This window comes from Puma concolor, chromosome C2, assembly GCF_028749965.1.
Source record: "Puma concolor isolate L17-30 chromosome C2, mPumCon1.1.hap2, whole genome shotgun sequence".
NCBI lineage: Eukaryota > Metazoa > Chordata > Mammalia > Carnivora > Felidae > Puma > Puma concolor.
In genome coordinates, this window is record NC_141675.1 from 52,888,892 (window position 1) to 52,908,216 (window position 19,325).

Consider the following 19,325-nt stretch of genomic DNA (forward strand, 5'->3'; position numbering starts at 1 on the left):
ATTCCTTACCCATGGAATCTATGAGTGTCATAGAATAGCTCTTCTACACAGTTTTGGGGTGGTTTTTGCCTAGCAATAGTAGTCAGAACACCAATGCTATTGAGTCACTGAAAATCTGGTTGAACCACATACTGGTAAAGCACTGATGTTTATATGCAGGTCTGCCGAAAGCTGGGTGGTTGCCACCATTGAGGCTGCATGGCATGGTGCTATGAACATGAGCTATCGAGTTAAATCTCTGCTCTGCTTCCTAAATCTCTGTTTCACGATCTATTAAACAGAAATGGTAATTCCTATCTTGCAGAGTTCCTATGCGGATTAGAGTTGATGTGTATAAAACATTCAGCACAGTGCCTAGCAAAGACCCAGAATCGATTAAAAAAAAAAGTTTAAAATAGCAATGCTATTTTATGTTTTTATGTTCCTGTCATTTCACTTAGAATGAAGCTTTATTCTCTTGTGAGTGATCTTATTTTATAAAGCCAACTCACCATATACAGCTAAGTTGGACAGACAAACCTATAAGAAGGTTTGGGTTAAATGATAAATATAATTAGAAAATGAGAGTGCCATGTGAAAACAAATACAGGGTTATTTAGTGCCTTTAGCTAGAAATCAGCATGTCATATAAAACTGCCATGTGGAAGAGTGAATGAACCATAATCATCAAAATGACTGAGAATTAAGAAAGAAAATTAATTCCCAAAGGAAATCACTGTAGATCTCATTAGTTCAGGGATAACCTACCTTAGGACTTTAATTAAAAATAATATTTATTCCAAATAAATGAGTGCTGACAGGTTTCTGCAGAATCCACAATCTTGGTTATGCTAAATCTTCTTATATTAAGGCAGACATCATTAATCTCATTTGAGATGCCCTCCAGTCGGACAGCTCTTACAGCACTGGGGCAATTTCTTGCAGCAGCCTTTTTATCTTCACAAAGGAGTTATAACTCATGCAGATACCTAATGCAAAAAGGTCTAGGCAATTAGAGACATCACTCTGAGATCCACACTGGCATTTTATCACGTTAGAAAGCATCTCATAATGAGTTTGTTCTCAAATGGAGGCCAATATCTCAACACTACCATCAAATTAACAGTGGTTATTTTATTATTTTATTTACTGTTACCATTCTTGCTTCCAGAAAAGCATCAGGTGTTCTATGAAAATTCATAAAATACAGCAAGATAAAAGAGAAATGTTAACAATTCAATGAAGAAAATAGAGCAAAAGAGATAATGAGAGTGGAAAAGGTAGGTAGAAGTTGGAAGAAATCACCTTAATATCCAAAATGCCTACCATAAAGTTTTATGAAGGTATGCACTTTCAAGCTGCCAGCTCATTGTTGGCTTTTATTTCAAGTCGTGTTTAATGATTAATTTTAAGAATTTTGTGTTGTACCTATTCTGATTATTTTTGTAGAAATTACTAATAGACGTATGCACTGGGTTGAACAGTGTTTCCCCGAAATGGGCGTCCACTTCAAACCTGTGGTGCCCTTTTGGGAAATAGGCTCCTTGCAGATGTAATCAAGTTAAAATGAGGTCATTCTGGCTTAGTTTCGATCCTAAATCCAGTGACTGGTGTCCTTGTAAGGAGAGAGAGATTTGGATCCAGATACAGGGGAGAAGGCCATGTAATGGCAGAGGCAGAAATCGATGCAATACAGGGATAAGCCAAGGAACACTGAGCACTGTCAACCAGGAGGAAAGAGGCAAGGAAGGACTCTTCCCTAGAGCCTTTAGACGGAACATGGCCCTGCTGACAGCTTGACTTCTAACCTCCAGAACCGTAAGAGAATACATTTCTATTGTTTAAGCCAACCAGTTTGCTGTTAGTCTGTTATGAGAGCCCTAAGAAACTAGTAACAGTGCTTAAATATTTTTCCCCTAAGAACCTAGGATACATGCCCAGTGTGAATATTAAGGCCTGAAAGGAAAAAAAAAATGAAGTAAAAGAAACAAAATTCTAACCATGCTGCCTAGTAAGCTTTTTGTTTAAAACCTATGGCTCTCCTATACACCCTGGCTAGCGACAGAACAAATGTAAGTAAACAAGCGACAAATACTAAGAGGGAAAAGAGATCTTGGAAGCATCCAATCCCATTTAGTTTAACAGATTCTTTTTATGTGGATAAATGGGCTTTTGAAATTGTAATACCTACATTGTTAGATTCTAATTTTTCCAAAGCCATCCAGGGAGGATAGACTTCAAAAAAGGGAAAATTGGAATACAAGTAAATAGTGCACAGGCAAGATGATTTCAGGACCACTTTAAGACTGCACAGAATTAGAGGGGCACCTGGGTGGCTCAGTCGGTTGAGCGTCCGACTTCGGCTCAGGTCATGATCTCTCAGTCTGTGAGTTCGAGCCCCACGTCAGGCTCTGGGCTGATGGCTCAGAGCCTGGAGCCTGCTTCACATTCTGTGTCTCCCTCTCTCTCTGCCCCTTCCCTGCTCACGCTCTGTCTCTCTCTGTCTCAAAAATAAATAAAAACTTAAAAAAATATATATTTAAAAAAATTAAAAAATTTTTTTAAAAAGACTGCACAGAATTAGAAAGTTAATATAATACCCAGAACCTGATAACTTTATGCTGGACTTTTGCAAACCAGACGAAAATATTAGTTTGTAATCTAAAGATCCTGCAGAAATGAAACTACTGCCTCATGGCCCTGGTATTGTAAGATATGGATAGCCAGCGATGTGGTGGTGACTGGTGTCCACTCACAAAGGCCTTTTGTGAGGAGTCAGGACACTTAGCTCTCACAGCACAAGACTTGCTGTCAACACAGTTCTGAGTTACGTTCAGAAGACAATATGTGGATGTGACCGGGCTCGGGTATCCTTTCATGCCATGAAAACTCACACTCTCCGTAACTAGATCACAGACTCAAAGCCTGCGGGCCAGATCCAGTCCACAGGCTTGTTCTGTTTGTCTTGCTCAGGTATTTTGTTTTTAATTAATGGCTAGCTTTTAAAAATTGGGAGATTCCATATGAAACTCCATATCACCAGTGGGCATGAATTTCTGCAGGGCAATCATCTGGAGCTGAATAGCAATTTCCCCCTTGGCTGGGGGGCAAGCCCCCCAGTGCCCCACTGTGCACCCCTCCAGGAGCCCGTGGCCCTACAGCACAGGGTTAAGAGTGCGGGTTCTCGGTCCAGACTCCTGGATGTGTGACCTTGAGCAAATGATTTCTCCTCTGTGACCCTCAGCTTCCTCTCATGTAAAGTGGGTGTAATAACAGTGTCCATCCCATTAGATGGTTCAGGGGACTGAGGGAGTTAAAACACGTAAAGCACTTTGAGTGTGCCTGACACAATAGTGTTTGTTGTTACTTTGATTATTAATTCTTACCATCTTACCTATCCCACTTCCCTCATTTTTATTCCTTGCCTGGCCTTTATTGTTGTGTTTTTGACTCCAGTTCCAGGTCATAGCCTTGCCATCATCTGGAGGGAAAGGAGACAGTCTACCATGTGCCAGCAAAGATTTGCGTGGTGTATTAATAAGAGCCCAGAGTCTACAGTCAGACAAGCTGGCTTTCAATCCCAGCTCTACTTCCTAGCAATATGTCCTTAGACAGATTATTTAGCTCTCTAAAGCCTGTGTTTACTTACTTCTAGAAAAATAGCAATGGGAGATATGAATGAAGGGGAAACTAGGTATGACTTGGAGGCACTTATTAACCCCCTGACACCACTTTATCTTATTATCCCAAAATATATGCCCCGGGATAGTATTAAAACTTGCATGGCCTTGAAATTAAAAACAACTCTTCTAAGATGGAAGCACATTTTTTCCCCTACCATTTCAAATAGTAGAAGTATCTAAGCATAAGACAAATGGATGAAGGCATTTCAAGTTCTTGATGTTTTCCAAAGTAATTCCCTTAACCCCTGGACAGACTTCTCAAATGATTGCCTTCATAGTGAGACATCCACCCACAGCTTGAATTCTCTCCAAATCTTATCAAAGATTTAAAAATAACTTTTAAAATAGCACTTTAGACAGTCACATTAAACAGTTCCTGAGAACAGATGACCTCAACGGTATTTCTTAAAGAATACTTTCTACTATTCAACTTGTTTTAGGCTCTATGATTCTAAAATTTTTCATTTTTTAGAAAAAGCAGCAATGTGTTTCTTCTACACACAAAAGAAATAGAGACAGTCACAAACATCAAAGTGTTGACCCAATAGAAAAATCCTTATAAAATTATTTCCTGTAGAGAAAAGTTTCCCAAATCTCAATGATGATAAGATTAAAAAGAGCTGAATGTTAAACTGATTTTTAAAATGAATCAAGACATGCACAAGAATGATCATATCAGCTTTATTCTTAAAAGCCAAAAAAATGAAAGGAAGGAAGGAAGGTAGGAAGGAAGGAAGGAAAAGGAAGAAAGGAAGGAAGGAAGGAAAGAAGGAAGGAAGGAAGGAAGGAAGGAAGGAAGGATGGAAGGAAGGAAGAAAAGGAACAAAATTTGATCAACAGTAGATGAGTAACTTGTAAATGCGTACAATAAAATATTTCACAGCAATGAAAAAGAATAGAGTACTGCTATATGTAACAACATGAATGATTTGCAGACATGATGTTAAGCAAAAGAAACAAATCTCAGAATACTGGTTACCTTTGAGAGAGATTGACTGGGAGGGATCATGACGGAATTTCTGGGGTATTGGAAATGTCTTATATCCTCAACTGAGCTGTGTTTTCATTGTTTTATTTGTATGTAAAAATTTATTGAGCTGTATACTTAAGATTAGTGAACTTTGGGGCACCTGGGTGGCTCAGTCAGTTAAGTGTCCGACTTTGGCTCAGGTCATGATCTCACATTCCGTGAGTTGGAGCCCTGCATCGGGCTCTGGGCTGACAGGTCAGAGCCTGGAGCTTGCTTCACAAAAGGCCTCTCCATCTCTCTCTGCCTCTCCCCCTCTCACACTCTGTCTCTCTCTCTCTCTCTCAAAAATAAATTATAAACATTAAAAATTTTTTAAAGATTAGTGTGCTTTATCACATTTAAATTATACCTCAATTAAAAGTAAACTTAAAAAATGAATCAGGTTTTGGATGTGGATGTTTATCAACTACATACGGATCCATTAAGGGCTCTGTAGAAAGTTGGAGTTTTGTCACTACAAATAAAAATTAATATAACATATTTGTATTTTACATTGTCATTAAAATTGTCCTTGGAGTAATAGTCTTGGTTTTATTCATTAAATAATATTTTTGTTGTTTGTTTTTCAGAAAAACCTCTTCATGTACTTAAACCAAACAATCTACATCAAAGTTTGAACGATCTTGGATGCCTCATGTTTATGTACTTCCATACTATTGAGTCCTTTTTTGTTTGAGAGCTGGCTATGGGGGTAGTGAGAAGAAAATGACCTTGAAATTGTTAGATCAGTACTGGAATCCTTAGGGGGGAAGCAAATCACTCCTCCTTTCTGAATTTCTGTGTTCTTACCTGCAAAATGGAGACGATGCCTCCCTCATAGGGTTATTGAAAGAGTCCATTGAGAGAAAGTTTGTAAAACTCTTGGTACACACTTTTTAAATGGAAACTACTGCTAAATGAAAGAGAGCATTTATCTCTTTGTTTTAAAAAGATCATGACCTACAGTCCCAAGTAGCCAAGCCTCAAAGATGTACCTCCGAGAAATGTAGGAAAAGCCAAAACTTTTGCCCACATATATTAACAATAGTATAATCTCTGGCTCAGCACTGAGCCTACAGTGGGTCTTCACTTCCTCCACAGCCTTTTCTAATATCTCCTTCCTCTCTGGCCTTCCATTACTAAAACAAAACATTCCTTTGCTTCTCTCCTAGGAGCTTCCTGTCTACCACCTGAATGTTAGTACCACTCCAGGGCCCAGAACCTCTGCTTCTGCCCCCAAGAGACTGCCTGAAGCATCTTTCCACCAAGGCAGATAGTAGTTACCAATACTCCAGAAAGTGACATCTTCTTTACATTTTTTTCCAATAAAATAACTCAGTTACAGTTTGTGAAAAATAAACAGCCAGCCACGAATGAATGTACACGTCCACAGAAATGGAAAATAAATGTAACTGAAGAAGTCTGCTGCTTGTTTATAGTTCAGTGTGAATAAAACTCCAGCCCTCGGCTCAGTAGCAGGCACCAAAAAGAAGTGACCATTGGAAAATTCTTTCTGTAAACTCAAACTTGCTTTGGATTTTTATGGCACTGGAGGATAAATGTGAGTGTATTTCTCACAGAGATGGTCCTACTGGCATTTAGGGCAAGACAATTCTTCCCTGTACTGTATTGCGCGGCACATGGTGAGGTGCTCAGCGGCCTTGGCTCCAGCCAGTGAGGGGAATAAAGACGCCTCCAGGGAGGCAGCATGGTTGAAAACCAACTACAGCTTGGCATTGTCTCCCTGGGGGTGGGGGATGTTACTGCCAATGAAATGGGAACTCAGAATGTAAATTAAGTTTAGTTGCAGGAAAATACATAATTTTTTTTGTTTGAGAGGGACAGCGCACAGAAGGTGGGGGGGGTAGTGGTGGGGGGGGGAGAGCCCATGAGTTTGTGGATGGAGCTTGGTACTCGTTAACTCCTGTCTGGTGGAAGGAATTCAGGCTTGGGAGTGGGGCTGCCATGGGCAAATGTGTAACACCTAAGGGGACACCAAGCATATCATACGCACTGCAGATTTGTGTATTTATTAAACAATGTTACTGTCAGTAAAGGAATCTTGAGAGAGAGGCAGCTGTTCCCAATTTGGACAATGATGCCATACTGACTAGACTTGGCCCTGACAGGGAGTTTGAAGACCTTGGGATCTATGCTCTTATTAGATGTCACGTCATTGCTATGCACCATTCCCCCATCTACCATAAGAGGACGATGTAAACCTATCAGAGGCTGGTAAGACAGCTAACTGAAAAGAAGAGAAACGCTAAGAAGAAAATTAATCCCATCTTTTAGAGAAAATGTATTCATGACACAAGTTTCAATTTAAAAACAGAAATTTGGAAAAATAAAAATCCTGGGGTTAGGACAGAGGTTTCCAAACTATATCAGTCCATGAGCCCTTAGTGCCTCAGAGCTGTTTGGAAATACCAAACAATTCTGTTTACTATGTAGTAAGGTCCAAACAACTTAAGTCCTAAAAACTCAGGAGCATTTTTAAAAATAATGCACATAGGGGCGACTGAGTGGCTCAGTTGGTTGAGCATCTGACTTCGGCTCAGGTCATGATCTCACAGCTTGTGTCGGTTCGAGCCCTGTGTCGTGCTCTGGGCTGACAGCTCAAAGCCTGGAGCCTGCTTCAGGTTCTGTGTCTCCCTCTCTCTCCACCCCTCCCCGCTTGCCCTCTATCTGTCTTTCTCAAAAATAAACAGTAAAAATCAAAAAAAAAAAATGTACATAAATTGAAAGAAAAATAATTTTATGTCATTTTTTAATAATCATACTTACTAACAGGTGTGTTCTACTCTAGCACAACTCGCCTTCTCAAACTTTGGAAGCAGAGTAAACTCTGCCACCGGCAATTCCTGTTCCACATGGATTTCCATGGGGTACTTCCTTTTTATCATAGTAATTTTTAAAAACCTAGCTTTCCAAAGATACACATCATCTAAAGGAATATAGCACAATCTAATATTGAAATGTGAACTATTTCAAGTACTAGTTTGTGCAATGTCCAAAAGATGTCAAGTTTCTCAAAATTTTAAGTGTCTCATGATGCCCCCTGTGAATTTGCTGTAACATCTCATTCCTGGAACACAACTGAAGACAAATGGATTAGGACAATGAAACCCTAGATACATTGAAAGTAACTGCGGTAAAGGTGTTTATAATGGCCTACCACCGACGGCTCTGGTGATCTATGATTAAGTCTGAAAGTCCAGCACTCAAGAGCCTGTTTATTTCTTCTTGGGCACTTGAGATAATGTCTTTGAAAGCGTTTTAAAAATTCTGAAGTGCTGTAACAATGGTAATTGCAGAATTAGCTGCTGAAAAAGCTGTCTACTAGAATGTAAGCTCCAAGAGGCCAGGGAGTTTTGCATCCTCAATGCCTAGAGCAGTGCCTGGTATATAATTGGTCCTTAATAAATAGTTGATGAATTAATGGATAAAAGAAAAGAGGACTCATTGACATTTTGACTCTTGGTGTTTTTAATAGCGTTGTAAGGTTAGTGTTGGTCTTACGCTTTTCTCTGTATTTTCTCAATTCAGTTAGTGATCTTCCTAATGAAACATAAGTTGAGGTGTGGTTAAAGATTACGTATGTACATAGAAGTGCTCAGCAAATGATTGATTTTTTATAGGGAGGCAAAGTAGGGTGGTGGCAAGGATATAAGCTTTGGGGTTGGACTAATCTGGATTTGAACTGACTGGACATTCACCAGATTTCTATGGGTCTCAGCTTTTTCGCATGTAATATGGGTATAAACATCTTAGCATATAGGATTGCTGTAGGGCTTAAATGAGAAAATGTATGTAAAGAACTTAATGCAGTGCCTGGAACATAGGACGTATAGATAGGAGCTATTATCCCAAAACATAATTTTCACTTTACTTAGCTCATCTCATTCCTCTGAAGGTAAATTTCAGGACACATGAACAGATCGTATGTTATATATACCAGACTACCTCATGTTACATACACATGCTACCTCAGGACCTTTGCGTTGGCCTGGAGTGTTTTTCTGATAGATGTCCATTTTCTTCCACTGAGTCTTCTCAGATTTACCTTCTCGATGAGTCCTACACAGAATTTCCATTCATAATTCACAAGTCCATCCCCTTACACCTATCACCTTTTAACATACTACTTTCTATGCCATTTATTTTTATTCCGCTCTTACAAGAATATAAATTCCAGGACAGGGATTTTTGTCTGTTTTGTTCTCCAATACCTTAGTGTCTAGATCAGTGCCTAACACAAGGTAGGCCCTCAATAAATATTTATAAAAATCGAATTGTTGGTTTAAATATATTTCCACTGAATCTTATGCTTTTTAGTTTGGACCCACTATTCAGTTTGTCAGTATGATTCTGAGAAATTATTACCTGCTTTCATCCTGCATCTTTCAGTGTGACCAATCACCCACATTACATGCGACCAGCCACACGAGGGAAAGTGCCAGGAATCCATCCCTGTTCAATAACTAGCTGTGTGAATCTTGGCGATTTACTTAGCCTCTCTGTTTCTTGGTTGCCTCACTTATAACTGAATATAAAAGCCATCTCTACTCCACAACAATCTTGTGAGGATTCAATGAGTTAATGCACATGAAGTGCTTACAATTAGCTATTGTGATTCTATTTATAGCCAAATCTAGGCCCCTCTCCCCTGTAATCCTGCTCGAGCCTCTACTGCTCCCTGTTGGGAAATTCATCCTCTCGCACCTCTTTCATTTCCCATATCTTACACATCAGGTCTGAAACTATGAGGTCTCTTCAGCTTCAACTCTTCTCCATTATTATTATGTTTTTTTTTAAAGCATTTGCTATTAGGCCCAAATTGCTTTTTGGATCTCCAGGTCACTAACCTGTGCCTGGAATAAAGCTTTCATGTTTTGACAATGTGAGCCTAAGGAAAACCCCAGTGGAAACAAGGGGGAAATTTTTCCTCCAAGTAGCTTTATTCGACTTTAACCCAAAGCTATTTTAATACTTACTATCATTTATCACCAATAATCTACCCCATTTCATTTAAGGGGGTTTTTGTTTTTAGATTTTTAAAAACCCTGTCCCTCCTTAACATCTTGGGTTGTACTATTTTAAAGAGAAAATAATTTCAAGTCTTCTAAAACACTTTTTTTTTTTACCATGAAACTAATTTATAAAATCCCTAACATGTATATGCTCTTTGAACTTCATTCTGAGGCCAGAGGAGAAGAAAATATCCTCTTCCTGGAAGGGCTACGCTATCTTAACTTGGACAGCGTAAAATCTGCCCTACCTCACACCACCAGTCTCAGGAAAAGGAGGCTGCCAGCGAACTTGGCTAAAGGTGGGGAGGTAAGAGGTCCAAAGGATTAAATTTCCAGCTCCCAAAATAACCTCTGAGCACTCCTGCCACCTCCAAATCAGGTCCTGCATGCTTCTTCATGCTGGAAGAGTGCCACCTCTCTGGCCTGGTACCAGGAAGCCCTGTGGAGCCCTGGATGGCCCTCTGTCTCCACAGAACAGCCCCCTAAAGAGTCTGGGGTGCGCACTGTACTTAAGGTAGACATACAAGGTGCATCTCTTCTTATACTCTTATCATTCTTCACTTTCTTTAATGTCCCCTTTTTCTTCTACCTTCTCCTCCACCTGCCTTTAGACTAGTGGAAGGTCTCAGGACAGTGTTTTCCAAAACTCAGTAATGTGAGTACCACTGTCCTATATCCTTCCCCTGCACCATGTCCGAATCCCACCTGTATTATTTCTTTAAGTTAGCTCACTTTTTCAGTTACATTTGTAGACACTAGCTATTAATGTATTGCACTGTTTTAAATTTAAAACCATTTTCATTTGCCATAAACAGAAGGCTCACATGTAGATACAATTAAAACAAAACTATATAGCACTGGAATTTTAGTTGGATATGGGGGCTTGCTTCAGGCCTTATGACTGGGTCTACTCTGTTAGGTTAAGGAATTCTGGAGACGTATTAAAGACATATTAGTAGCAGAGTGAGACTTGTGCCTTGAAATGGAGACTGGAAAGAAGACCAAAACGAGAGCAACTCTCTCATCTTCTTTTGAAATGCCATATCTACATATAACAAGCATTCCCACTTTGGGAAGTATTGCTTTGTTGAATTTTAGACTCACAAAACGCAAATAAGTTTGTGAAACTTGATAAGTCTCATTTCTTTCAAGCACCGAGTACATTATTTATTAACTGTACTCAAAAACTTCTTGCTCATTTTTTCTCATTATTTGTGCCCAGCTTTTGACCAACTACCACAGTGTTTTTGCATATGACTCCTGTGGCTCACAAAATGCAAGTGAATGGATCTTTGGAAGCCATCCAGCCCAAATGCCGAGGACGACTTGCCCAAGGTCACACAGAGAGTGGTCTAATTTTTGTGTTCCTTGTTCCAAGAAACAAGCTATCTCGTCCCTCAGGAGTCTTCATGAAAGGCTGCCTGACTGGAGGGAAGCCAAACCTCTCGCCTCCACTATGTTGACTACAGTTGCCATGGCAACGGCGCACCGTTCCACGCCTCGTCTTGGTGACGTCCAGATAACAGCATCCAATGGGGAAGCAGCTCGGCGTCATGCACCGCCTTTCCCGGCGGGCACCGCCTTCGCAGCGGGGAGAGAAGCGTTGACTGCGGGGGGAAGACTGGCTCGGGTCGCGGCCGCGGCGAGTTACATCCTTTTCCAATCTGTCCGCGTCCGCCGCCGCGCGTGACGGAGCCAGGATGTTCGGGATGCTGAGCAGCAGCTTTGAGGATGATCCCTTCTTCTCGTGAGTGGGGAGGGAGGGGCGGGAGCCCACGGTTGCGCGGGAATTCAGGGATCTTGAAGGGAGCTATTTTAAGGGACAAGAGCGAGTTAAAACTCTGAAGAGGAGGAGAGGGAATTTAAGTAACTCCGGGAGGCGGTCTGGAGAAGAAAAGGACTCGAGGGCGTGAGAGGGAAGGGAGAAGAGAATTTAGGGGTGTGGGAGATTGGGGAGAGAAGAATTGGGGGGGTTGGGGGGGGAGAGAGGAAGACTTGGGGGTGTGTGGGGGGAGAAGATTGGGGGGCCGTGGGGAGGGAGAGGACTTGGGGACGTGTGAGGGAGGAGAGACAAGGATTTGGGGGCGTGAGGTGGGGAGAGCTGCGAGCCGGCCCCTGGCACTGGACTTCGGGTGCCCGAGCGAGTTCCCGCGTTCAGAGGTCCGCCTTGGCAGCCGCAGAGCTTTGCAGGTGACGGTAACTGCCGTTTAGGTGGAATTTCTGGTGAGAATTATGCTTAGAGGACCCTTTTCACACCTGTTTCGATCCCAAATGAGGGGCAGGGAATGTCTTACAAGATGACAATTGTTTGTAAAGGGAAACATTTTTAAAATAGCATTTTTCATAGTATGTGCTTATGAGAGCACAAGAAAGTTGGAGAGTTATGCTGTCCCTCACCACGGAGTGGTTGGAAGTTACCATGTTCACTGTTTGGTTTGTTTCTGCTTGCTTTGTCACAAAGCTAGCCTTGTTTGTAAAGGGACTCCTTTTTCTGTCAAAGTGCAAATAGGACAGGGAAGCAGAGGGTGCATTTAACACCGCAGGTAAACAAGCATCAGCCCTGTGGACAGTCCCAAGCGAATTAACGTGATGCCTTAGGAAGAAGGCATCCAGAACTTAGTTACTTCATTATAATGTAGTTTCCTTGGGGGTGGGTAGGTTGCCTGTGGGTTTTTTTAGTTCTTCCTTTGGCGATTATATAAAAGTAGTACAATCTAGTTGAATTCCCAAGACAGGATGATTTGTGATACTTTTTTGCCCAAATGTTTTGCCAGTTTGAATTTTGACTTGGTGTCCTAATTTATTTTAATCAATTAAATTCTTTATGCAATTTGGAGACATTTTTTAAGAAGTTTAAAATGTTGACAGTTTACCACATAGATTGTTTCATTGTTTTTTAAAAAAAAATATCATGGTGGCTTAAATGTGTTAGTAATATTTTAAACCAAATAACATACAAATAATAATTGAAAGGATAATTAATGGTAAAAAAGATGAAATGATTAACATAGAAAAATATAATGATTAATATTTTATTCTAAAGATTATTCATTAAAATTAAGGAGTGTATGGATTCAGGCAAATTAATTGTGCTGTTGTAGTTAACTTGTTTGGGAGCTGTTGGGACATCTACAATTAATGTCATTTTAACAAATTTTAAATTTTGTGCTATATTATGATTTGCTCTTGTAAAAGCCTCTGAGAATAGGGACTAAATATATCCATAGATTAGTTGAGCTGTTGAAATGGTTCCTAAGTAATTGTGACAGCAGTACAATGGGTAACAGTTAAGAAGATTATGGTAGACAACTTTTGAGTTGTATTATGTCCTTGATTATATCAAAAAGAGCAATGGCCTTAACTAAACCATGAGTGTATAATTAGTACCTTCTTTAAAACGTCTCGCAAAAGTGTAATTTAAACTCTTGGGTAACTGTCTGAGCAAAAGCAATGAACCCAAGAGTCAGGGTCAGAAATAGTAACAGATCACAAATAGTAGGCATACATCAAAGAACACTCTTCTCCATGCTTAGGATGGAAAGGACCATCAGTTATAACTCTCCATAGACTTTTTCAAATGCAGGCAGCCGTTTCATATAAATTGAGGATAAAACTATTGTAATTAACTTTATAAAATAGATGCATGCTTATAATTTCGTTGCTCTACATTTAACTATATAAAGAGTAAACATAATTGGGTGGGTAGGGGAGTAAAGAAGAAAGAGAATGTGAGTTCCTATTTATTTCCAGTAATCTGTCATTTGACACATCCCCTTGACCCCAACCCCAAACAAAATGAATATCCATTACTCAATATAAGTCAAACATAAGGAATTCATAAAGATGGCAGACTCCTTATCAAATCATCCACTGACCTTAAAGAACACAGAAAGGTTCTATGCCCACCATCTTTTGTACAAATATTAGCCCTATTACTAACATTATGTGTCATTGGGGTCCTTTGTTGCTAATTTAATGTCTGACATGTAGAAAGTATGTCTACATGTACTACAAAAGTAAATATTGTTTAATGATAATCTGGTGTCCTTTTACACTGTTTGGTTTTTTTTTTTTAATTTTTTTTTTCAACATTTATTTATTTTTGGGACAGAGAGAGACAGAGCATGAACGGGGGAGGGGCAGAGAGAGAGGGAGACACAGAATCGGAAACAGGCTCCAGGCTCTGAGCCATCAGCCCAGAGTCTGACGCGGGGCTCGAAATCAGCCCAGAGTCTGACGCGGGGCTTGAACTCACGGACTGCGAGATCGTGACCTGGCTGAAGTCGGACGCTTAACCGACTGCGCCACCCAGGCGCCCCTTTTATACTGTTTTAAAGTTAATCTGGTATTTAGTTGATTGCTGAAAGTATTTGCATTCAACATATGCTGTTGTTGATGTTGACACTCCCTACTTTGAACACTACCATTGTCTAAATAACCATTAGTTCAGTTCAAGGATACCAATATAAGCACACAGTCTAATTTACTAATTATTCAAAAGTGGGCAAACAAAAAATACTTTTTGGATATAAAATTAGAATTATTAAATAATTTGAGACTGGTAAAATACTGTAATCAAATTGTCAAATGTTTAAAAGATTTGGGTTAAAAAAACAATTAAAATCTATAGTCTTGATTCAAATATGTTCATTTTAATTTTTTTAATTTTTTAATTTTTTAGAGAGAGTGCAAGAGAGAGTGGGGATAGAGAGAGAATCTTAAGCAGGCTCCATGCCCAGCGTGGAGCCTGACTCAGGGCTTGATCTCATGATCTTAAGATCATGGCCTAAGCTGAAATCAAGAGTCAGACGCTTAACTGACTGAGCCACCCAGGTGCCTCCAAATATGTTCATTTTCAATGTTTACTAAAAATGGTGTGTCTTAAATGTTTCATGAGAAAATTAGAAGGAAACTTTAAAAGTGATATGTTGAAGGTTAGTGTTTTATTATATGTTTGGAACCTTTTGGGGGGGAATATCTGATGTTGCAAAACTGAAATTCAGTGAAAATTGCTGTTCCTTCTTAACTGAATAATACTTGTAATTTGGGTCAGAACATAAAAGCTGAAAACTGGCATTTCTGGCATGCAGTTTGCTTTCAAGAATATCACTTTCCCTTCTCACTTATGTTTGCTTAATAAGAAATAGAAATGCGTATGTATGGACAGGAAAATTAATTTGAGGTTAAAAGGGTTCTGGCATCTATACTGTATCCTAAAAGCATTGATTATTTAGTACAGAAGTTTACACATATCTGGTATATAGGTCTACTTTGTGCAGAAACATGAACTTTGAATCTTCTGAACTACAGAAGGAAATTCTGATCATGCAAGTCTACAAAGAACAGCTATGTTACCACATATCAGCCGTTAGATATTAAAGGCTCAGAAACAAGTTGGCAAATCTATTGGCCTTAGTTTTAATTGTAAATGTTAGCCTTTCAGGGCGCCTTGGTGGCCCAGTCGATTGAGCATCCGACTTTGGTTCATGTCATGATCTCACGGTTCATGAGTTCGAGCCCCACGTCGTGCTCTGTGCTGACAGCTTGGAGCCTGGAGCCTGCTTTGGATTCTGTGTCTCCCTCTTTCTCTGCCTCCCCACCCCCTCCAATCATGCTCTGTCTCTCTCTGTCTGTCTCTCAAAAATAAATAAACATAAATAATAATAATAAATAAATAGTTAGCCTTTCCTTTAGGGTACCATATGTGTTATGACCAGTCTTTGGTCAAAGAACCCCTACATATTTTCACAGGATGTTACTTTTTCCCATCTCTTTGCTCTCAGTAAGAGCTAAAACTTACATATCTATAATCTCTTTAAATAAAAAAAAATATTATTTTGCTCTTTGGAGGTAGTTGAAGGAAGTTGAAGGCTTTGACTTTTTTTTTTAAATGTTTGTTTATTTTTGAGAGAGAGTAAGCATGCCTGAGCAAGGGAGGGGCAGAGAGGAAGGGAGAGAGAGAATCCTAAGCAGGTTCCACACTGTCAGCATGGAGTCTGACATGGTGCTCAAACTCACGAACTGTGAGATCATTACCTAAGCTGAAATCAAGAGTTGGCTGCTTAACCAACTGAGCCACCCAGGCAGCCCAACCCTGGCTTTGACTTAGTCACTGGGTTGAAAGTGAATACATTCCATGGACATTTCATTGACTGATATTCTCTTGAATAAGAATATTGTCATAGAACAGGCAATAAAACAAAAGCACCTTTCTAAATAAGCTTTTGTGAACAATGAATGTTTGGGTTAAGGTTTGGATTTTCAGGATCCCATTTTATGTTAAGACCTAACAGCTATTGTGATTTTTAGCACCTAAAAGTTTGTTCTCAGAAATATTTTAATATAGATATTTAATATAGATATTATAAATGAACTTCACAGATTTTAAGATCATATTTGATGGAATGAGACACTATGAGCCTTGAACTGAAAGAATTTCTAAAGTAGACTTTTGGGGCATTCTGTGGTTCATTAGGTACAAACCATTGAATTAGGAGCTAAGGAGCATAACATGATATGACATAGTTGCTGGGTCAAGAAATGGCATTTGGTAGCATCTAATCATATCATAATGCTTAGTTTTATCAGTAAACATTGTAAAAATCCACACAGAAGTAGGGGAGTACTTAAAGGATGGGAGAGGCCATAGTCATTCCTACAACCCTTTTAACATCAAAGGCTTCTGCCACATCACCATTTTAAACTGTGCTTCTAAACAGTGGGGAAATAAAGACTTGCCTATGGAAATGTAACTCATTCTTCAAATATTTCTTAGGTTTCTATTATATGCCTAATGCTGTGGACTGTATTATAAATTTGTAGAAGTCATGGCCCATACCCTCAAGATTCTCTTTTGAGTGTAATATGCATTATTTCTAGTGTTAAAACTTGGATCACTTTTGGATTTTCTTTAAGGACCTGTATACCTCATTGGAACTAGGGAACATTTCTTTGTTATCAAGAGAGCAGTAACAATCTGCTAATAACTTTTTTACCATCACTGTGTATAGTGGAAGGAAGGCATTCCCTTGATGAATGGAACTGCCATGTCAATTATCTGAGACCCATATGTTTAAAGAAAAATATATTCCTTTTTACTATATTATTGTATGGGCCAAATGAAATTGTAACTGGCCATATATATATACATATACGTGTATATATATATATATATATATATATACGTATATGTATATATATATATATACGTATATATATATATATATACACGTATATGTATATATATATATATACGTATATATATATATATATATACGTATATATATATATATATTCCTGAGAGAGAGAGAGAGACAGAGAGTCTTAAAAACAGGAACTTATTTTGAAGTAAAACATATTATCCATTAAAAAAAAAAGCCTTTTGGGGCACCTGGGTGGCCCAGTCGGTCGAGCTTCCAACTTCGGCTCAGGTCATGATCTTGCGGTCTGTGAGTTCAAGCCCCACATCAGGCTCTGTGCTGACAGCTCGGAGCCTGGAGCCTGCTTCAGATTCTGTGTCTCCCTCTCTCTCTGCCCCTCCCCTGCTCATGCTCTGTCTCTCTCTCTCTCTCTCTCTCTCTGTCAAAAATAAATAAACATTAAAAAAAAAAAAGCCTTTTATGTTGAAATTATTCCCAATCTAAAAAAAAAAGAAATTATTCCCAGTCTGACTTAAGTTAATTTTGGTCAGGGGGCAAAAATTTATTTTTCCTAGCTTGTGATAGATAAATAATATGAAGTAGAAAAAGTACATTTGGTGCCAAACATCATCCTGTTTGGTTGTGGTTTGTGTTAGCAATCTTAAAAGAGGTAGTATGGCCCTCATAATAGCATAAGTAAATTTTTTCTTATTTAAATGAAAATGCATTCTCATGGAAAATCTGAAAACTATAGGAAGTTTGGTAAAGGAAATCATGCAACCAAGATTTTAGCTACTATCATTTTGGTGCATTTCATTTCCATTTTCCATATGTGAAAAATATTTTCCAATATTAGAACAAAACTTTATGGTCATAAATACACTCTTTTCCTCAACATATACCACAATCATTTTCCTAGTCTTTAGATATTCTTTAAAGCATGAATTTAGTGTCTGCAAGTATTGCATCCTGTGGATGGACAAAGAATATTTTTAAAATTTTATTTTAGAGAGAGTGCAAGTTGGGGAGGGGGTGGAGGGAGAGAGAGAAAGAGAAAGAAACAGAGAGAATTTCAAGCATGCTCTGCACGCAACATGGAGCCCGACATGGGGCTCGATCCCATGACTCTGGGATCATGACCTGAGCTGAAATCAAGAGTTGGATGCTCAACTGACTGAGCCACCCAGGTGCCCCTTCGTATAAATCTTTGACCACGTTTCAAATTATTACTTTAAACTAGTTTATGTGTATGAAATGACCGGTTTGTGATATATGAACTTTATAAGGCTTCATCATATTTCCAATTTATTTTCCTAGAATGAAACATCAGTTTTCAAGAGAATAATATGAATAGGTAGAAAAATATAAAAGCGATTGACTTCTCACCTGAGAAAACAAACTCTGCATTAGGTTAATTTTTAAAATCATAAAATAGCTCCTTGCTACCACAAGAGATTTTGGCTTTAATAAAAAAGAATTTAAGGTTGAACAAGAGAACTTTTAGTCTTCTCTCTGAGCAGCTGCTGTTCTGGGTAGACAAGAATTGAACTCACTTCAGGGAGGGCCCATCCAGATTTCTTCCTGAATGGTTCGGACAGGTGCAAAAGCCAGACTGTGAGCCCAATTTTGTCTTAATGCTTTTTCCAACAGGCAGCCTTTTGTTCATGTCACTCAAAAAACAAAGACGTTTTTAACAGTTGTTCTATATATAAATATATCTACTTTATTTAAATAAAGAGATATGGACAACATATTAAATGAGCCACATTTAGTTATTGAATTTGTAGCCCAATTATAGTGCAATCAGAATAATAAATCTTACTAAATTTTATGTTTCTATAGGAAAATAATAGCTGTTAAATACTCACTTATTCATAGAACAAAATCTAATATTCTCTGAAGTATTTTTCTTTTTTTTAATTATTTTGAGAGAGTGTGTGCTCATGTGAGTGGGAGAGGGGCAGAGAGGGAGAGAGAATCCCAAGCAGGCTCCGTGCTGTCTGCAAAGAGCTCCGTGCTGTCTTCAAAAAGCCCCACGGCGGGCTCAGTCCCACGAACCACAAGCTCATGACCTGAGCCAAAATCAAGAGTTGGACTCTTAACCAACTGAGCCAGCCAGGCACCCCTGAAGTATTTTTCTTCATTGCAGTTCAAGCTCATCCACATATCTAAAGGGAAAGTTGACTGGTTTTCTCAAGTGACTGCATATTAATAAGAATGAATATTTTAATATCTACACTTGTACCCATGTTCTAAGCTGTAAATATCCAGTGAATATAGAGCTCTAAGCAAAAGGACTGTCTTTTGGATCATCCACTTTAAAATATCAGGTAGTGTGAAATCCTTTAACTCCACATAGTTCTTTTTCTTTTTGTTCTTCTAAGATTTTTTTTAATGAAAATTTTCAAACACATACTACAGAAGTATAACAATACTGTGTATTGGGGCGCCTGGGTGACTCAGTCGGTTAAGCATCTGACTC

The 19,325-nt window shown here is 38.9% G+C and overlaps 1 protein-coding gene and 1 long non-coding RNA gene across 6 annotated transcripts in view; both read left to right on the top strand.

The window, feature by feature from the left end:
- The first annotated feature begins 1,643 nt into the window (after positions 1-1,643).
- LOC147577254 (uncharacterized) lies at positions 1,644-6,095 on the top strand. The gene is made up of 3 exons (XR_015255779.1): positions 1,644-1,797; positions 5,262-5,334; positions 5,844-6,095. It is a non-coding gene; the product is annotated as an uncharacterized LOC147577254 (long non-coding RNA).
- Positions 6,096-11,279: 5,184 nt separating this feature from the next.
- MLF1 (myeloid leukemia factor 1) overlaps positions 11,280-19,325 on the top strand; it is a 37,241-nt gene continuing 29,195 nt past the window's right edge. For 3 of the 5 annotated variants that reach the window (XM_025913908.2, XM_086674598.1, XM_086674597.1), the window contains exon 1: positions 11,281-11,451. In XM_025913908.2, coding sequence (XP_025769693.2) covers positions 11,405-11,451 — 47 coding nt within the window. In that variant the 5' untranslated portion in view covers positions 11,281-11,404. Of the gene's footprint in view, positions 11,452-19,325 lie in introns of all 5 variants that reach the window. The other 2 variants (XM_086674599.1, XM_025913909.2) reach the window with 2 other exon arrangements.